The sequence below is a fragment of the Myotis lucifugus genome, unplaced genomic scaffold, assembly GCF_000147115.1.
Source record: "Myotis lucifugus unplaced genomic scaffold, Myoluc2.0 scaffold_430, whole genome shotgun sequence".
NCBI lineage: Eukaryota > Metazoa > Chordata > Mammalia > Chiroptera > Vespertilionidae > Myotis > Myotis lucifugus.
Window position 1 is genome coordinate 651,834 of NW_005871478.1, and position 19,570 is coordinate 671,403.

General features: G+C 51.2%; 1 protein-coding gene across 10 annotated transcripts in view; it reads left to right on the plus strand.

Moving 5' to 3' along the window:
- Positions 1-18,188, plus strand: part of TMEM127 (transmembrane protein 127) — a 21,438-nt gene extending 3,250 nt beyond the window's left edge. For 3 of the 10 annotated variants that reach the window (XR_002826245.1, XR_002826247.1, XR_002826251.1), the window contains exons 3-6: positions 7,264-7,428; positions 8,689-9,080; positions 12,756-14,150; positions 18,084-18,188. Coding sequence is in view for 1 of the 10 variants with exons in the window: in XM_014468114.2 (XP_014323600.1) it covers positions 7,264-7,428; positions 8,689-8,996 (473 nt within the window). In the remaining 9 variants the exon portion in view is untranslated. Of the gene's footprint in view, positions 1-7,263; positions 7,429-8,688; positions 11,377-12,755; positions 14,151-16,874; positions 17,319-18,083 lie in introns of those variants that run through there. The other 7 variants (XR_002826248.1, XR_002826250.1, XR_002826246.1 and 4 more) reach the window with 7 other exon arrangements.
- Positions 18,189-19,570: the final 1,382 nt, after the last annotated feature.

The window sequence follows — 19,570 nt, forward strand, 5'->3', positions numbered from 1 at the left end:
AATGCACATTGCCTTAACCCAGTGGTTCTCAACCTTGGCTGCACATCAAAATCACCTGGGAATCTTTTTAAAATCCTGATTTCTGGACCTCATCCTCCGGAAATTCTGTTTCTTTGTTACTAATGTTGTGGCCCCATCCCATAACAAAGAAACAGAATTTCTGGAGGGTGAGGCCCAGAAATCAGGATTTTAAAAAGATTCTCAGGTGATTCTAATGTGCAGCCAAGGTTGAGAACCACTGCCTTAACCTTAACATTTGCTCATGTGTTTAGGGATCTTAACCCATGGACAGTTTCGACCTGTGGCCATCTCCTTGGCCATTGCAAGCTAGGAATACTTGCTGTCCATTCATAAGAGAGTTGATAGTTTGCTTCTGATGGCTCTGCTTCTCCCCTTTCTCTGTAGTGGTTGGTTTTTGGTACTCAGTGGGCCTTTAGACATGCTGTCCTGTGTGACTGTGCTGATCCTCAGGACTTAACAGATGTCCTAGCATGGAAGTCAGTCTGGTGCCTGTAGATACTTCCAAAGGGAGAACAGACTCTGCCAAGTCTCTGCAGGTGACAGGGAGTGAGCTGGGCCAGCAGGCTTTGGAGCTGTACCTTCCTGTTTCTCAGCCCCCTGAGTGCCAGGCATTGTGCTCAGCACACTTCATGCCTGCCTTTAGTTTCTCCTAAACAGCACCTTCATTTGGTACTGTCATCACCACCACCTCACAGGGTCTTAGGCTCAGGGAGGTCAAGTGACTTGCCCGAGGCCACACAGCTGATCTCCATGGCACGACCTCCACTCTTACCTTGCACCTTAGTGCCCTCAGCTTCTTTCCCCTTTGTCAAAGCTGTCCTCGGCTTTTTACTTCGCCATTCTAGTTGAGTTTTTCTCACAAGCCCAGCCCAAGCTGTGCTTTTTATTCCTCATCATCTCGGTGTGTTCCGGCTCAGGTTGGTGATCTTGAGGCAAGATCTGTCACTCGCAGAGCCCCGGAGGCTTTAGCAAATGCAGGCTGCCTGGAATGATTCCATCCTGAGTTTTTCTACTTCCCAGGGGTGCCAGCTGCTTACAGTGTTCTTCAGCCTGGGCTCAGGTCCAGAGATATGCTCAGACCTCTAGTGGCCCCAAGCAGGGGGGCCCCCGATAGTCATTCCCTCTGCACACTAACCCCTCTGCCTCTCGTGTGGCAGCGAAGGGCAGCACTGACAGCAGCCTTGGGAAGTACCTTTGAAGAATGAGGAAGTCTGGGGTTTGAAGTCACGTGAATCACGATTGCCACTGGAAGTTCAAGGGCCAACCAGAGGGCCAGTCTGTCAGAGGGGTGGTGACTGATGCAATTGGCACTTCCAGGTCCTGCTGGGCCTGTCCTCTGAGGCAGCTTGGCTAGGACCATTGGTATCTCTGGTGATGGGCCAGCCAGGCACTCCAGGGGGCCCTGTTGGAATCTTGTGTTGGAAGTCTGTCTGGAAGCTCAAGTCTCAGTGGGGAGAGGCTATGCAGGTGGGGCGGATGAGTGCTGGGAAGGACGGGGCTGGGGCCAGGGTGTTGGGGCAGTGTCTCTAACTCACAGGAACTCCAGTGAGGGGAGTGAAGGGTAGTGGGACAGAAACAGGGAACTGGCCAGAGGCCACTTCAGTCTTCCTGCCTCCAGCCTGTTTGGGTTGGGAGGGGCTGGAGCAGGGGGCAGGTAGACAGGAAGAGCCAGGCCTTCAAAACAGATCCTGCCCCATGACTCACCAGTGAGTGACCTTGGGCTACAGTCAGTGCTTTGGGATCCTATTACACAGCAGCTTCCTCTTCTTTGGTGACTGGAGGGGCCAGTCGAGCAGTAGTTGCCAAAATAAACAGGCCACAGCACCACTGGAAGTGAGGATGGTTCTGTCTGACCAGAGTGTGGTGAGTGCACTGGTTTGAATTTAAAATGACCTTGCCCCATGAATCCTTTTTCCTCACAAATAAAATAGTGCCTGCACACATTTGGAATTCTGTTTCCCTTTAGCAGCCCTCTCAAGGGAGCAGATATTTGTGGTCCTCCCCTCCACTCTGACGTCTGCAGGGAAGGAGCGAGCCTGAGTTTGGCCTGAGGGGTCCGGGGTGCTCTGCCTGTCTTCTCTGTGCGCTGAGACCCGCTGAGAGACCGCCTGGGCCGTGGGGCAGATCCTGGGCTATCTGTTAGAATCTCTCCCAGGGACGTTCACATTTGGCTTTCCACTCAGCCCGAGGGTTTGCTCACCGCCTTGGAGTGGAGAAAGGCAGTCACATCGAAACTAAACTTGTTTGAATTTGGGTCAAAAGCCCTTGCCCGTATTCATCATTCTTCTGGCGGGGCACATCCTTAGTCTGGCTTTAGCGGGCGCTTTCTCTGGCCCACACTGGCTATCAGCAGGAAGGACACACCAGGGCTGACACTGCTGTGGCCCCGCGTGGAGGGAGCGGGGCAGTAACCACACAGGCTGCTGAGCGTTCCCTCTCAGTGCGCCCCTGTAGATGGGGCAGGCGGCACTGCCTTCATTTCACAGATGAGAGAGCAGAGACCAAGGGCAGTTAAGTGACTTGTTCAAGGTAACACATAGGCTATGGTAGGTCTCGGATTTGGTGCCAAGTCCAGTGCCTTCCTGATTTCCCTACTGCTTCTGATGGCTGCAGAGGCTTAGACCATATCAACCAGTTTTTGCCTAATAATTCCCGGTATGAGCACTTCTCTTGGCCTAATGGCCCAAACATATTTTGCCTAGAAGGGATTTTGTGCTTTCAGCTGTTCTGCGCTCAGCAGCTACTGGCTCTGAGGGTGGCTCTGAGAGCATTTATACTAACCACTCACATGCCCCGTGTTAGCATTTGATGCATTGTCTCCATGGGTGATTCTGGGCATCACAATGCAAGGGAGCCTGTCCTAGGTTGGGAGTCTGGCTTTGGTTTGGAGTCTAGTCCTGCTTTGTGGGACCTGAAGGAAGTCACTTAATGTCCTGGAACCTCCACTCCCTCATCTGAGCTGCATGATGGATCCCCAGAGTGAGGCTTAACGAAGATCATGTTTGACCTGTCAGTGTGCACAGGCTATTCCTGGAGGGGACAGAAACTGCCAACAATGTTTGTCTTTCGGGAGGGATGCTCTCTCTGATGCTTTGTATCATTTGAGACGCTTCCTTATTATGAAAACTAGAGGCCTGGTGCACAAAATTTATGCATGGGTACGGTCCCTAGGCCTGGCCTGAGATCAGGGACATCTTCCCTGGCTGCCACTGCCACCCACCCCCGGTCCCCTGTTTGCCATCTTGTACCCGAGGTGGGCCCGGCCCAGGATATACTTCAAGCCCGTGATCCCCCGCCAGTGGAGGCCCGTTTGTAGGAGGTGCTTTTGTGTGGAATTTCTTTCAGATAAGGGATGGGGTGTGAGCCCAATGCCCGAGAGAGTTCCAGGGGGCCAGTGACACTATCAGGGTCATTCTGGTCATGCCTGAATGTTCACTGCGTTTATTTGCTGGAGGATTCTACTTGCAGGGTCCTGGGGCACGACAACCCATCTCACAAAAGGGTCCCTTTAGATTTCAGGTTGCATCACCACTGAGGAGGGTAAGATCAGGTGCTTTAAGCAGAGAACACGGAATTCTGAACAGGGTTAGAATTCAGTAGCATTAGGATTCAGGTTTCTCCAACAACCCACCTAACCAATGCCTGCTATCTTGCTGATGACTTCTCCCTCTCCCTCAGGGAGCAGGTGGGGAGGAGTGAGGAGCAACTGTCTGCAGCTGTGGGCAGGCCTGTGTCTTGGCTGTGGGAAAAAATGCCAGCCGCAGGGGGGAAGGACTGAGAGGTTGGCCGTTCCTGCTGCTCACCAGCTCCACCTCCCACCGCCGGTCACCCTCAGTGTGTGGGGCGACTGGTGGCCGCCCATGTCCGCCACCACCCACCCCTGACTCCCCGTTCCCCATCAGGCAATCAGAGCCTGCGGCCAGGGGAAGGGACCAAGAGGTTGGCCAGCAGGCCCCGACTGGGCAATTGGGGCCTGCAGGCTGGGAGCAGCTCCTGGATTGAGCGTCTGCCCCCTGGTAGTCAGTGCACGTCATAGCGACCAGTTGTTCCGCCCTTCGGACGATTTGCATATTACCCTTTTATTATATTACTAGAGGCCCGATGCATGAAATTCGTGCAAGAGTAGGCCTTCCTTCCCCCGGCTGCCGACAGCGGCTTCCCTCTGGCACCCAGGACCCAGGCTCCCCTCTAGCCACCAGCAGGCACCTGGGGCCCGGGCTTCCCTCGCAGGCCCGGCTTCGTCCGGAAGGTCATCCGGTCTAATTAGCATATTACGCTTTTATTATTATAGATTATATAGGATAAGTGTATTATGGAACACGAGTCCTGTGGGAGTGTATATAATAGATGTACATTTTTAAGGATGTTAATAAAATGGACATCCTGTACTCAATATGCAGCCTAGGAAAGTAGCTTTGAAGCTACTGAGTGTTACTTTTTTGCAGTTAAGACTAGTTGTTAAATTAAAACTTAGTGTTTTTTTAAAATATATTTTTATTGATTCTTAAAGAGAGAGAGAGAAAGAGAGATAGAAACATTGATGAGAGAGAAACATCAACATTGATCTGCTGCCTCCTGTAGGCCCCCTGCTGGGGATCAGCCCAGTGACCTCTTGGTGCCTGGGTCGATGCTCAACCACTGAGCCACACTGGCTGGTCAAAACTTAGTGGATTTTTAAGAGCCGCAATTAAAGCCCAAGTGCCTGGCCATATTTGTGGACGGATCACGAGAACTCTCGTGTTTTCTGTTCTAAGGCTTTTGGCCAATCTCAAGAATTCTTTAAAAAGATATTAACTTATAAGAACATGTAATAAATAACTTCAAAATGCAATGGGTATTTAATTTTAAAGTGTGCCTTTAACATTTATGTAAAACGTTTTTTGTACTCGTTCAATAGAAACTTACCTGGCCACTGGGTAAGGCTAACAATAAAACTACTGGTCCACAATGTGTTAAGTAATCTGAGCACAGCCTGCTGCAGAGTGGAGTGTGCTGCAAGCCCTTGCACCCTGCTGCTCCAGGTTATTCTTGGAAGCACTAGAAAGAACACTTTCATCCTGCCCCATCCCTGCTCATGCCACGTGGATCCAGAAGAACTATCTCAGAGAGCTTTTAACAATATTCAAAGTAAAGCCAGGAGACAGTCCCGTTTCCAGAGCTCTTCCTTCAGCGAAACCTCCTGCAGGCCCACAGCACAGTCTCAGGCTATGTAGGGCTGGACGAAACGCAGCCTGGGCCTGGTCACTGGCAGAGCCATCACACAGACAAGCCTCCTGGTAGTCAGTGAACACCAGGTTGGATGATTGCGTCCATACAAATGGTCAGCTGACAAGAGAGTGACAGATAGCTCTGAGGACAGCTTAGTGGATGACCTAAAGCCAGATCACAGCATGAGTCTGGAGTGGGCTCAGCCACCATCTGCCTGGTGAATTCGGAGCCTGAGGCAGGGAGTGCGTGCTGTCACAAAGGCCCAGGGTCTCCTGGTATCTGCTCTGGTCTGTGGTCTGGATGCCGGGCCCTCTGCCAAGCACCCATGATGCCACTGACTTGGTTTGAGTCTGCTTTGTTGGGTTTAGGTCTACACCCTGGGTTCTTGGCCTTTTCTTCTCAGTCCCCTGGCCTCCAGGCCCAGGATTTGTGTTTCTTGGAGTGTAAGGTGTGGGCCACCTTGCGTGGAATTACCTGGGCTGCTTATTGAAATCCAGATTCCTAGGCCTGCTCCAGACTGAGAGCTTCGAATTTCTGGGGCCTGGGCAAATGCTTTCAGCTGGCACCCGGTGACTGACACGCGCACTGGAGAGTGATGACCACCATCTCCCAGCCTCAGCCTGTGGTCAAGACTCAGGAAAGGAGCTGTAGTCTAAGCTAGTGCTTTCCAGATTTTCCTAAATCACTTGACCCATGAACTAAATGAAAGAAGAGCTCGCCGGTGGCTGGAATAGAGGAGAGAGGGGAAGGCACATTTCCTACTTTTTATTGAAGCTTAAAACAGCTTCTTTTCAGATCAGCCTTTATTCTGTCTGTTTCTGGGAGCTGTGGCATTTTGCACAGATATCACAGGGGTCTGACACTATTTAGGCGAAATTTAAAAGAATAAGAATGATATGACGGCCTAGAGGGAATCTAGGTTGCTCTGTGTGTCTGGTGTACAGTTGTCCTGGGTTCTGCCTTCACCGTGACCCTAGGGGACTCTGAATGTGGGGTCTCCTTTTTCAGCATCTTCCTTGGCCTTGGTTTGCTCCCTCGCTTTGGTGGAATGTGCACCCTGACTGGCTTTGCACTCATTTTAGAAGGCGTTTGGTGCTCAGTTTCTGAGCTCTTCAGGCATTCGTGGTATAAATCTAGTTGTGTCTTAGCTTTCCCACTTCTGGCTGACACTTCAGCATACTCAGTCTGCTAAGGCAGTTCTAAGCCCCTTTATGTTCCAGTTTCCAGAATTTTGTTTTGTCCCTCTCCCTGTGGTGTGGGTTTATGTCTTTAAAACGTTTTGTTTTGTTTTGTCTTAGTAGGGTTCAGGGAGTGAACAAAAATAAATGTGAAGGTCCAGCCTACCACTGTTCCTAACTTATTTAGTACACTCTTTAAGGATGCATTTTTCTAAATGGCTTCAGATTCTTTTTGAACACAAACGGGGATGAATGAGTGGCTGAATGGAGAAGCGACATGATCGGCCTCTGGCCTTGCCTCTCTGGCCATCTCAGCGCAGCAGTTAGAGGGCTCCTCCTGAAGCCCAGGAGAATGGGTTGACATGTCAGATTAATTGTCAGCGTCTTTAAAAATGCTTAGAAGATCATGGCCAGTACAACGAAGTGGAGGCCTGCACTTAGATTAGGTTTTTTTTTTTAATTTATTATTTTTTTATTGATTTCAAAGAGGAAAGGAGAGTGAGATAGAAATATCAATCTTGAACGATCCTGCAACCCAGGCATGTGCCCTGATCAGGAATCGAACCGTGACCTCCTGGTTCATAGGTCGATGCTCAGCCACTGAGCTACACTGACGGGGCTAGACTGGTTCTTTTGGAAGGGAAGGAGTTGAGTGCATGGAAGCAGTGACCAGGGTTCCTGTCTGCCAGTTCGGGTGCTGTTCCACCTCCTGAGCCAGCTGGGAGCAAGAGTTATGACCGATTTCTCTAGGACTCCCCTGGCACTCCAGGACTGTGGCTGAGGGGGACAAACTCCTCCCAGGTGGGGACTCCAAGGTGTTCTTTGGGGTCCTGAAGATCTGGTTCTCCCCCTACAGACTTCTGCATGAATCCCCAGACGGTGCTGCTCCTGCGGGTCATTGCCACCTTCTGCTTCCTGGGCATCCTGTGTAGTCTCTCCGCATTCCTCCTAGATGTCTTTGGGCCCAAACATCCAGCCCTGAAAATCACCCGTCGCTATGCCTTTGCCCACATCCTCACAGGTAAGTCCAGGACTGCTCCCCGAGGGGAGGAGCTGCCACAGGATGGGAGCACCGCCTGGAGTTGTAGGTGGGGATGGCGGGCTTTCTCTGAGCAGGCTTTGGTCCAGATGCTCATTTCAACCCTAGCCTTTCCTGGAGCACTGGCGTGATAGCAGCTTGCCTTCGTCATTTGCACGTGCACCTGGCCCAGCTGTCAGGAAGGAGTATTGTTAGAATTCCCCAAGAAATCTCCCAGCTCTCCAAGAACTGGGTTTGAAGCTCAGCTGGGCTCCTGGGGCCTGGAATGAGCAGAGTGTCTCACTGTGTCTCCCCTCGAGTTCCTGGTCTCATTGGATTCTTTCCTCCCCTTTCGCTTCCTCACAGACTAGCCTCTGCCATGACTGGGCTGGGTGTTGATTTGATTTGTGGTGGTGCAGACTCCAGTCCCAAACTGCATGGCCTTGTCTGTGTCTTTCAAGCACTCAGTAACTTCTAGCAGCCCTCAGGTTCCACCTCCAGATTCTTTTTTAAAAAAATGTATTTTATTGATTTTTTGCAGAGAGGAAGGGAGAGAGATAGAGAGTTAGAAACATCGATGAGAGAGAAACATCGATCAGCCGCCTTCTGCACATCTCCCACCAGGGATGTGCCCGCAACCAAGGTACATGCCCTTGACCGGAATCGAACCTGGGACCTTTCAGTCTGCAGGCCGACGCTCTATCCACTGAGCCAAACCGGTTTCGGCAACCTCCAGATTCTTAAGATGAAGAGACTTGACTGGCCCAGACAGGGTCGTGCATCTGTCCCAGCCTTCGTCCAAGAACCCCATGGCCTAGAGCAGTGGTTCTCAACCTGTGGGTCGCGACCCCTTTTGGGGTCAAACAACCCTTTCACAGGGGTCGCCTAAGACCATCGGAAAACACATATATAATTACATATTGTTTTTGTGATTAATCACTATGCTTTAATTATGTTCAATTTGTAACAATGAAAATACATTCTGCATATCAGATATTTACATTACGATTCATAACAGTAGCAAAATTACAGTTATGAAGTAGCAACGAAAATAATTTTATGGTTGGGGGTCCCCACAACATGAGGAACTGTATTAAAGGGTTGTGGCATTAGGAAGGCCTAGAGAGCTCCCCCTTGCAGGATCCAGGGCCACGCAGGTTCTCTGACACTGGGGTTTGAGTGGAGAGGCTGCAGTTGGTTCCTTAATCATCCCAGCTGCAGGATGCCTGCTAACCCTTTCTGTGCTGTCCCTCTGTCCCCCAGTCCTGCAGTGTGCGACCGTCATCGGCTTTTCCTACTGGGCTTCCGAACTCATCCTGGCCCAGCAGCAGCAACATAAGAAGTACCATGGTTCCCAGGTGTATGTCACCTTTGCTGTTAGTTTCTACCTGGTGGCAGGAGCTGGTGGAGCCTCAATCTTGGCCACAGCAGCCAACCTCCTACGCCACTACCCGACAGAGGAGGAGGAGCAGGCGCTGGAGCTGCTGTCTGAGATGGAGGAGACCGAGCCCTACCCCTCGGAATATGAGGTCATCAACCAATTCCAGCCGCCCCCGGCCTACACACCCTAATGCCAGCCTAGGCCTTCTTCCTCCCTGCTCCCACTTGGTGGCTCCTCCCACCCGAGGAGCGCCTTCCCCCAGCAGGCCTCACTGGTAGGATCCTGAGCATCTTCACCAAACCTTCCCCAGGAGAGAGACTGCCTTTTGGGTTGTTCATGTATCCTTGCTCTTGAAACCTGGGGTTCATGGATTTTATATCATGCACTGTTTCCCCTCTTGCCACCTTCCTGTCCCTGAGGTCACTAGTCATTACCAACCAGGGATGGTCATACAAGTTTTCTCCCTTCATGGGCCATATCTTTCAGACCAGAACTTTCTTTCCTTGGGGAGCTACTGACAGTGGACTGTCTCAGAGAGAGGTGTCAACAGGGCCCAAGGGAAAGGGGACTGTGCCCTGCAGGCTTCCTTCATAATGGTCAGCGGGTTCCACAGCTGCAGCTGTGGGCTGACCCTGCCCCATTCCTTCTCAGAGTGCCCAGTGGCAGGCCGCCCGCTCTGGAAATCTCTGCACTTTAGTCTTTGGACTTCCCATCCTCCGTGTTCTGGTTTGACGGGGAGACGAAATTGCTGTTGGGAAGCAGAGCAAGTCGTCCCCACCCTGCCCTGGCTTAGGTGGCTGGAGCCCAGGCAAGGAGAGCAGTGGGTATGGGCCTGAGACCTCCTGGTGCCCAGAAAGAATCAGAGTGAAGGGGCTGAACCTCTCCAGCCCCTTCACCTTTTAAAATTGAGTGGTTTTAAAAGGAAAAAACAAAACCAACAGCAACAATCATCTGTTTTTAAACTAGCGACAAGACTTGTCATTTTATCGATGTTTATCCTATTCTTTTGGGCTCTGCAGTGTTTTGAGCCACAGCTCCTTCCCACAGTAGTTTCTCCCTGAACTTCTCCCAGCAGAATGCATCCCTCTTCCCTTGCTCCCTTGCTCCCAGGGCCTTCCTGTGGAACCCAGAGCCCCATCAGCAGAGGGGCTGAGGACTATGGCCTGGCTGGCTGGCCAGCGTGGTGCTCCTCAGGACTGTGGACTGAGATGTAACCTGGCCTCCGTGCAGGAACAGAGGTCACAGCAGGGCACTCTCCACATAGGAATCACAACCAGTGGCCCTGCTGCGGGAGGCGTAGACGGCAGATCTGGCTGTGTCCTTCAGGCTTAGTGCCTCCCCTAAACTGTGACTTGGGGCAACAGCTTGCTGCATGCCCCCTCCCCTTCTTGAATGTCCTCTGGCCTTGCATTGTGTTACTTGCGGGCTCTTTCTTGCCCAGCCATCATTCTGGCTTTCCTGTTTGCCACTTATGGCTCCGGGTCTGGCTGAATTTTCTGCCCTGAGATCAGCATAAAAGTGGGAGAAATTTGAGAAACCTTCCGTGTGGATCCAGATGGCCAAGCGTCTTTGGAATCAGTGTTCATTGCGGAGCTGAAAAGCAGATGGGTCCCACTCTCCTCCTGCAGGTGACCGAACAAGGCCAGAGAGTGGACACCGCTGTTGAGTGGTGGCTGGGAAGGAACGTTCTGTGCCTCATCCTTGGGCCAGACCGCCTGGGGATGTCTGGACAGACACCGGTGTGGGTGGGAAGACCATGTCTGCACATGAATGGGTGGCTGCCTGGAGTTCACTGTGATGCCAAAGTGTGTCCCATAGTGACTTTCACCCCAGACTCCACCGTGAGCAAGAAAGACTGCGTGTGATGCTGCGCACAAAGCCAAGGAGCTACATTGTCTTGTCTTTCTGTCAAGTCCGAGTTTGTCTGGCAGATATCTAGGGTGTGGCCAGCTCTTGCTGACCTTGGGTGCTTGGGTGTCTGAGGGGCAGAGCAGGAGACCCAGCACCGGACACGCATGCCAAAATGACCGGTCATCTCGTGAGGCCTCAGACATGATCCTGTGGACTGTTCCATGTAATTCAGAACCCACTTTTTATTAACTGTCCACACCTCCGGCCTTTCTCTTCCCCCTGCTATCCTGACAGTATCATATAAATCCCCCTGGTTGTGTTTTTTCTTTTTTTCTAGGAAAAATAAAATAAAAAGCAAAAACAAAACAAATGAACAGAAACCACAAGTAAGAATGTAAATGCCAGTGGCTCCCTGTCGTTTTTCTGTCACAATTTCCCTGAGTTGGCTTGCTCCCATCCTCTTGGAGAAGAGGAGAAATTGATGAAGTGTGTAATTTAAAATGTCAGAGGGCCAGGCTGGTGTGTCTCCGTGACCGCGTCGACCTATGAACCAGGAGGTCCCGGTTCGATTCCTGATTAGGGCACGTACCTGGGTTGAGGGCTTGATTCCCCAGCAAGGGAGCATGCACGAGGTAGCCGATCAGTGATTCTTATCATTGATGTTTCTCTCTCACTTCCTCTCTGAGATTGATAAAAATGCATCTGTATAAACAGCGTCAGAGGGAGTGCATGTGCCCACTCTGTGCCAGGCGCTTCTATCTGGAAGCTCATCTAGTTGACCCTCCCATAACCAGGCCCCGTGGAGCCCAAGTGGGTGAGCTGAGGGAGATAATTCTGGTCCTGTATGGGGAGAAATAGACCCCAGGGCAAGGACTGCCAAAGACACTACTTTCTTTTGAAACCATAGGGGGCGGTTACTTCCTTACTGGGAGAGGCGTGTGAGTGCCAACAGTCTGGGATGTGACCTGCAGGAGAGCCTCAGTGTCGGTTCCTTGCAGGGCTACCCACATTCCATTCATCCATTTCTACAGTTAGCTGACATGCTGGGCCCCCAAATGTGCACCACAGTAAAAGATCTCAGGGCTCCCTTCGAGGAACAGTCTGTTTTGGTGGTTTTAAACATTTTTATTTTTATTCCTGGGAAGAGCACACATCTTTCTCGGGGGCTAGGAATGTGTCCTCTCCCATTTCATTTCAGGAATTTACCAATGATTGTTGATAAGTGATTGTTGCTGTGACTTGTGCTTTGTCCAAAGCATGTGAGATGCCATGAGGGAAATAGGAGGACCCCCAGGACCCTGTCTCCAAGAGCTTTATATTCTCAGTTCTGGAGATGGACTTGTCCATGGAAAGACAGTGAGTGGTCCAGTGGACAGCTGGGAAAGGGGCTGTGCCAAGCAGGCTGTGCCCGAGGCTCTGACCTGAGTACCAAAGGTTTCCTGATGACAGCTGGAGCCAGGTTCAATGTGAGAGTATTCGGAGGTGGGGTGGGGGCAACTCCTGAGGAGGGGCTAGCAAGAGTGAGGCACAACTGGTGGCCAAGATGTGGCAAGAGTAGAGGTTAGCAAGGTGAGGGGGCCCTTTGAAGGCACTAAAAGCAGTGGGGAGCCCTAGAAGGGTTCTGAGAAAAAAAAGGAAGGATCCGGTTTTTCTTTTTCTTTTTTGTTAATCCTCACCCGAGGATATTTTTTTCCATTGATTTTAGAGAGAGTGGAAGGGAGGGAGGGAGAGAGAGAAATATCATCAATGTGAGAGAGACACATCGATTGGTTGCCTCTCGCACATGCCCCCAACCAGGGCTCAGGATCAAACCTGCAACCCAGGTACATGCCCTTGACCAGAAATCAAACCTGTGACCGATGCTCCAGCCACTGAACCACACTGGCCAGGCCAAGAAAGGGTCAACTTTGTATTTATTTATTTTTACCAGGCTTTTCTTAATGACTGGTGACAGTGTGAGGAGGGAGCCTTGTGTTAGTGAAGAGTCTGAGGACCTGGGAAGGAAGGCACGGATGGGAAATGGTGTGGAGTCCTGGAACCCGGCCCAAGGGGAGGAGGAGGACAGTCAGAGTTGGCCCCCAGTCTGTTGTCTCAGCAGGTGTTGGAGTGGGGAACCCAGGAGCCCCAGTCCCTGCCGACCTGTCATGAGCTGGCAAGTGGAGCCAGTGCTGCAGGCTGAGAAGGACTCAGCATGAGAAGATGCAGGATGTGAAGGGCAGCAGGAAAGATGGAGGCCCGGAGCCCAACTCAGTCTTAGAGTTTGGTAATGGAAGAACTTTCAAACAGACATCTGTTCCATCTTGTTTAAGGGCTGCAGGGCTCTATGAGGATGGGGCCTGAAGGGGCAGGGCGCAGGCAGCCCTGTTTGGAAGCTTCCTGTCCTGGCTCTGTCTAGCGGAACCGCAGCCAGCCCTGTTAAGGAGCACTTCCTGATGCTGTGAGCTCACCCTGGCCCAGTTCCTGCCCCCCTCGGTTTGACCTTACTCTCGGGGGTTCTCACCTAGATTTCTAGGGCCACTGCTGTTGGAGAGTTTCCTTCTGGAATGACCTGGGGGAGGGGGGCTTTGTTTTAATAAGGGAGAGGATGTTCCATATTCTTTCTTTCCCACCTGTTTCCTCCCTGTGTTCAATAAGAGTGGTGAGGGAAATTTGCACGTGTGTGCACTTGCACTCACACACAGTTTCTGTCACCTGCCTTTCATGCTTTCTTTTGCAACGTTCACCTATCAAAAGGAGGTAGCTATTAGCACACATGCCTTGCCCTGTAGGGCCTTCCAGTCTGGCTGTCAGGGGAGGAAACCTGATGAGGCAGAAACTTGACACCTGGCACGCACTTGATGCCCCTTGAGACTGATGGTCTAGGACAACTTCATGAAGGAGAGATGTCATGCTGGCCTTGAAGAACGGGTAGCCTTTCATGAGAGTGATGTAATCAGTGGTGAGAAAACAGGCAGAAAGCGACAGGCTTGGGGACCGCTGAGCTGGTGTTTGAGCAGTGGTGACAGCCCCTGAAGGGGAGTGACGACATGGATGGACCCAGCCTGTGAGGGCCTGGAACACCAAGGTTATTGTCAGAACACATACAGCTGCAAGATACAGAACTGTTAGCACAGAAATACCTTAATTAAGCGGAATTTATTGATTCCCATAGCTGAAAGGGCTGGATCCAGGGACTCGAACAATGACGTGAAGACGTGATTTCTCTCTGCTCGCTCATGGGCTCAGGAGTTTCTCCCCACAGGTGGTGAAGACGGTCACCAGCAGCCCCATCTTGTTTAAGGGCTGGATGAGTGCTTTTGCCCAACTGAGACCAGGCCTCTTTCCCTGAACAGTGGCCAAGGACCTGGAGCTTCCCCTTGTGGCCCAGGGTGAGGATGGTTACATCGCCGTACTGGATTCAGAGATGGCGCCACTAATGGCGGTTGGGATGCCTGAGCCCAAGGGTGAAGCTACCCCAGTTAGAGATCCTCGCTGGCATGAGCCTGTGAAACAGGTGAGCCACCTCTAGTCTCTCCCTCCCTCCTTCCTGTGACGACAGGGCTTGTGGGCACTGGCCAGCTCTGCTCTTGTAGAAGTTCTGTGTGTCCTATCTTTGACTAGGGCTGGGCCTTGAAGTCAGGTTTGCCCACTGTCAGCAGGCAACCTGGGCCTTGATTACACCTGCCCTGGGCGCCAGATCATGCCTTTTCCTTCCCTCCTTCGCTTGCTCCTTTCTTCCTGCCCCATTCCAGTCAGAGAGAAAGGAGACTATTACTTATGACATAGCAATGAAGTATCACCATTTTTGTGACAGATCTGAGTTCTCACAGGGTGATGTGAAGATGGCCAGGTGACGTCTGCATGCACAGTGGGTGGCATCACAGAAAAGAAACAGCTTAGGAACACATGTCTTTTAAAAACATATTTTATTGATTTCAGAGAGAGAGAGCGAGAGAGAGAGAGAGAGAGAGAGGGAGAAAGAGAGAGAGAGAGAAACATCAATGATGAGAGCGAATTGACTGCCTCCTGCACACCCCCATTGGAGACTGAGCCTGCAACTTGGGAAAAATGTGCCCTGACCTGGAATCGAACTGGTGATCTCCTGGTTCATGGTTCAACACTCAACCACTGAGCCACTCTGGGCAAAAAACCCACATCTTTTAATAATGGGCAGTAAGAACATCTGCAGTTGGCTCAAAGGGAGACCGTATCTCCTGGGGCTGAAAGCAAGCCTGCCCTTTGTTCCAGAGGCTGACAGGCTCTTCCAAAACTGTTCCCTACACACCAGGGAACAAGGGCAGACAGTGCCCCGTGCAAGACAAGCAGAACCATGGGGGAGCCCCAGAGAACTCTCCCATCAAGGCAACATGTAACTCACTTTCAGGAAATTGTGTTATGAACGACACCCTCTCCAATAGGAAGTTTCTTCTATACAAATCAACTAAGGACGGAGAACCTGATTTGATAAAAGACATGGCGTAGTCATTCCTTGCTGTGGAGCAATATCCCCACTAGCTTAGTGACACTACACATTCGTGACTGTCTGACAGCTCTGCAGTCGGGAGCAGAGCATGGCATAAGCGGTGCCTTTGATTCAGGGCTCACAAAACCAGGGTTTTTTTGGCTGAGACTGTGGTCTCTTCTGAGGGTCTACAAGGAAAGGAGATGCTTCCAATCTCACCCCGGTTGTGGGCAGAACTCAGTTTCCTGCAGGTGTAGGACTGAGGGTGGATCTCCTGTGGCTGCGGCTGCAGGCGTCCTCAGCTCCGAGAGGCCACAGGGAGCTTCTGGACCCGTGGGCCTCCCCAGCACGGCCACTTGCTGCTGCACAGCCCACAGAGCAGAGGGCCAGCAACTCCAGCTGAATGGGCGCTGCAGTCGGTGTGAGGGAACCCGTCATTATGTTGGTGCCACCACAGTGGACATGTGCTCTCCTGCTGACTTCAGACGTGTTCCTGGATGGGGGTTAGGGGGTGGGGGTTTGATGGGGTCAGGATAAGCAAGGTGGGTGCCAGGTGTCTTACCAGAAGCCACCATTTGGGGTTGAGTGATAGTGTGTGTGTGAGGAGGGTGTGGGCATCAGGTGCCTGTGGACTTAGAAACTTGAGAGAAGTGGCCACTGAATTGTGGTTTGGGTGATCTGTGGTTGTGAATCAGGAGAGTTAGATGTTAGGAGAATTTTTGACAAGTGGGAAAAGGGAAACTGAGACAGATGGTTAGACAAATGGGGTCAATTAGGCAATTTACAGCCTGCTAATAAACTGCAAGATCTATCTTTCCTAACCAAGGACACTTGAGAGCAAATGGTTTACAATTCTCCTTCCTAAAAGTAAATAGCTTAAATCACCCTGGTCAGGGAGATAACAGAAACCCAGCTAGTGTCATTAATGCCAGCCAAACCCCAGGACAAATGAAGTCAGGGGAACAAATAACAAAAAAACACCCAAATTAGAATCAAGCAAATCCAAGATAGAGGTAAAGCTCACCAGAAAATGACGCTGGTCCCGCTATTTCAGCGGTTCTCAACCTGTGGGTCGCGACCCCTTTGGGGTCGAAGGACCCTTTTACAGGGGTCGCCTAAGACCATCGGAAAAACACATATATAATTACATATTGTTTACAGTAGCTAAATTACAGTTATGAAGTAGCAACGAAAATAATTTTATGGTCGGGGGTCACCACAACATGAGGAACTGTATTAAAGGGTCGTGGCATTAGGAAGGTTGAGAACCACTGCTCTGTTTGCTCAGTTTGACACATCAGCGTATTAAAGAACACAGCTGGGAAGCTGATGACTATGTTGCTGAGGCCCTCCCCTAGGATTCCCGCCTTGAGGAAACAGATAAGAACCCTCAAAGCAAAGGACCCACCGTGTGCTCTCCTTGGACTACGCCCACACCCCTCCTGTTCTGGGGCATGTACTTTTGCTCTCTTTCCCCTAAACCCTGAAGGTCCCCACAGGACTTGCAACCAGGGGAGCAGTGGGCAGCAGTAGCTCCTCCGGGGCTAGCACCGGAACCTGCCTCCAAGGCCGCCCGTTCTCTCACTTTTCAGTGAGCTAACAGCAGCCTCACCTTGGCTCCCTTCTGTCATTGTGACTTTTACTTCGCAGTGAGTCCTGGCAACCCAGCGTGGCTCACTTCTTTCCTATAAAATTTCTACAGGGCCAAAGCAGCCCCTCCTCGCCTCTCCTGCTGCTGCTTCTATGCTAAGCCCTTCCTTTATTTCACTGTCCCAGCTTTAGTAAGCGTTCTCTCAAAATCACCTGGACGCGTACTGTAAAATCTTCCCAGCACGAAGTCAAGAACCTACACCTCACTCCAGGCCATGGGAGGCGGATGGCTCAGGCGGGCTCCGTTCTCACGACAGTTGCAGGATGGAGGCTCTCGCTTTTGGCTGGCTGCTGGCTGGGGTGGCCACTGTTCCTAGAGGCCACATCAGTGCTTTGCTATTGGGGCTTCTCCAACATGCTTGCTTAGTTCATCCCGTCCACAGGAGAGTCTGCAATCTGGTCAGGAGTTTTATGTAAAAGTGACCCTAGGAATGACATCCCAGCAAGTCAGAGCCCTCCCACGCTCCCGGTGCAGGCGCTGCAGGTCCGCCACCGCGCAGCAGGCGGCGCCGGGCTCGCCTCCTCCGCTCCTTGAACGCGCGCCTTGGGCCCGGTCCCCCCGGAGGCCCTTCCGCGCGCCGGCGGCCGGATGGCGGACGTGTCCGAGAGGAAGCTGCAGCTGGCGGTGCTGCTGGCCTTCGCCTCCGGGGTGCTCGTGGGCTGGCAGGCGAACCGGTTGCGGAGGCGCTACCTGGACTGGAGGAAGCGGAGGCTGCAGGACCAGCTGGCGGCGGCGCAGAAGAAACTGGACCTGGCCTGAGCGCGGACCTGGGCCCCGCCGCTCCCGCGCGCCCCCTCGCCTTGCCCACGCCCGTGGGGTGAGGGCTGGGGGGCCCGCCTGAGCCAGGCGCCCTCACACCCCACCCGCCAGCTAGGCTCCTCTGCAGTGTCGGTGAGCAGTGCTTACAGTGGCTGTCAGTCTAAGTCTAAGGGGAGCCGCAGCTCACAGCAGGTGGCTTGCTCCCACAGACACCAACAAGAGGAGGAAGCTTTGTTTTCCCCAGTAACTTGCACTGGTGTCCCAGTTCATTGCCTGTGTTTACTGGGAATTACTTGCCACGTAGCACCGTAGTCCTGCATTCGTGTGTTGTACTCTCCAGTCTGAGTCCCTGGTTGTTGGCAGCCTGGCAACATGGAAAGGGAAAGGCTTTGCCTGAAGTCCAGAGCCTCGCATCTAGTCCTGGCTTTTTCACCCGAGCTGTGCAGGCGCCCAGGGTCTGTTTTCTTACCTGTAACACCAGATTTTGTAGTTCATGGTTTAGCTCTACAATAGGATAAGTTGAAGTTAATGATTATGTATTTCTTATTTTTTCCCCTCTTTTCTGTTTCCAATAGCTTGTTGAAGATGGATATAGAGCACTGGACAGAAATGATTTCTCCTTGCACTTATGCACCAATTTTATTTTTAAAATAAAATGTCAAACACCTTTGAACTTTTTATTAAAAGTAGAAGTATCTTATTGGCCATGCGGTTCACTGCATCAAGAGACCTGGATTTTCAAACGATATGTTAGTGTCTTAGAGCGGCTACCCTGTTTCTTAAGGAATCTATGCTATTTCCTTGGTACAACTGCAAAGCAGAATTGGCCTGGGCACCGTTGTGAGTCCTTTTGGTCAGTTGTTTACTAGAACTGATCAGGAAAGAAGAGGCTGTATAAAAATAACTGAGGTTAGCCCAGCCAGTGTGGTTCAGTAGTTAGTGTCGACCTATGAACCAGGAGGTCATGGTTCAATTTCTATTCAGGGCACATGCCCAGTTGTGGGGTGTGCAGGAAGCAGCCGATCAATGATTCTCTCTCATCATTGATGTTTATATATCTCCCTCTCCGTTCCTCTCTGAAATCATTAAAAATGTATTTTAAAAAATAACTGAGGTTATTATTATTACTAGAGGCCTGATGCATGAAATTCGTGCAAGAGTAGGCCTTCCTTCCCCTGTCTGCCGGCACCAGCTTCCCTCTGGTACCCGGGACCCGGGCTGGCTTTCCCCACCCCGGCCCCAGCTTCGTCAGGATGGATGTCTGGAATGACGTCTGGAAGACATCTGGTCTAATTAGCATATTACCCTTTTATTATTATAGATTGCCCTTTAGGATCTTAAATTTATCCAAATAATATTTACTGAGTATCTACTACAGCAGTTGACACAAAAGACTAAAATCCCTATCCTCATGCAGTTTTCATTCCAGTGGAGGGAGTTTGATAATAAAGATAAGTAGGTAAATTATAGTTCAGAAGGTGATCAGTGTTATGGTGTGGGGAGTGGCTATAGGGTTAAGCCTGGGACTGACCTGTTGGCAAAGTCACAAACAAGTCCCAGCTTAGAGGGCACAGTCCTCTTAAGCATAATTAGGCTTGACCTTGTGACGCTCCCTAGGGCTGAGGGAAGTGCAACAAGAACAAAAACAAGTGAAACTCACAAGAACAGTGTAACTTTGGTAACCACTACCTTGTTTACCTCTGACTATAAAAATAAAGGCTCAGCTTGCCTCAGGATCTTTCTCTGTGGCCTCAGCCAGGCACAGGAAGATCCACAGAGAGTAAAGAGAGCTTGAGAGTTCTGAACACTGTCTCCGTGTAAAACATTCTTCGCCGACTCCGTCCACACCTTTGGGAACCCCTGGACCGCTGGGGCTGGACCCTGGCATTATGGGATGAAATAGACCAGAATAGGGTAAGGAAGACCAAGAAAGCTGAAGTCAGGGGTAAGTGAGGGCATATTACAAATTCTCTGATAAAGTGTATCTGATTTTCTAGAAGCTCAAGGAATACCTTCAAAAATAAATCTTTTGAGGAATAGGGCAATGGTACCTATCAAGTTG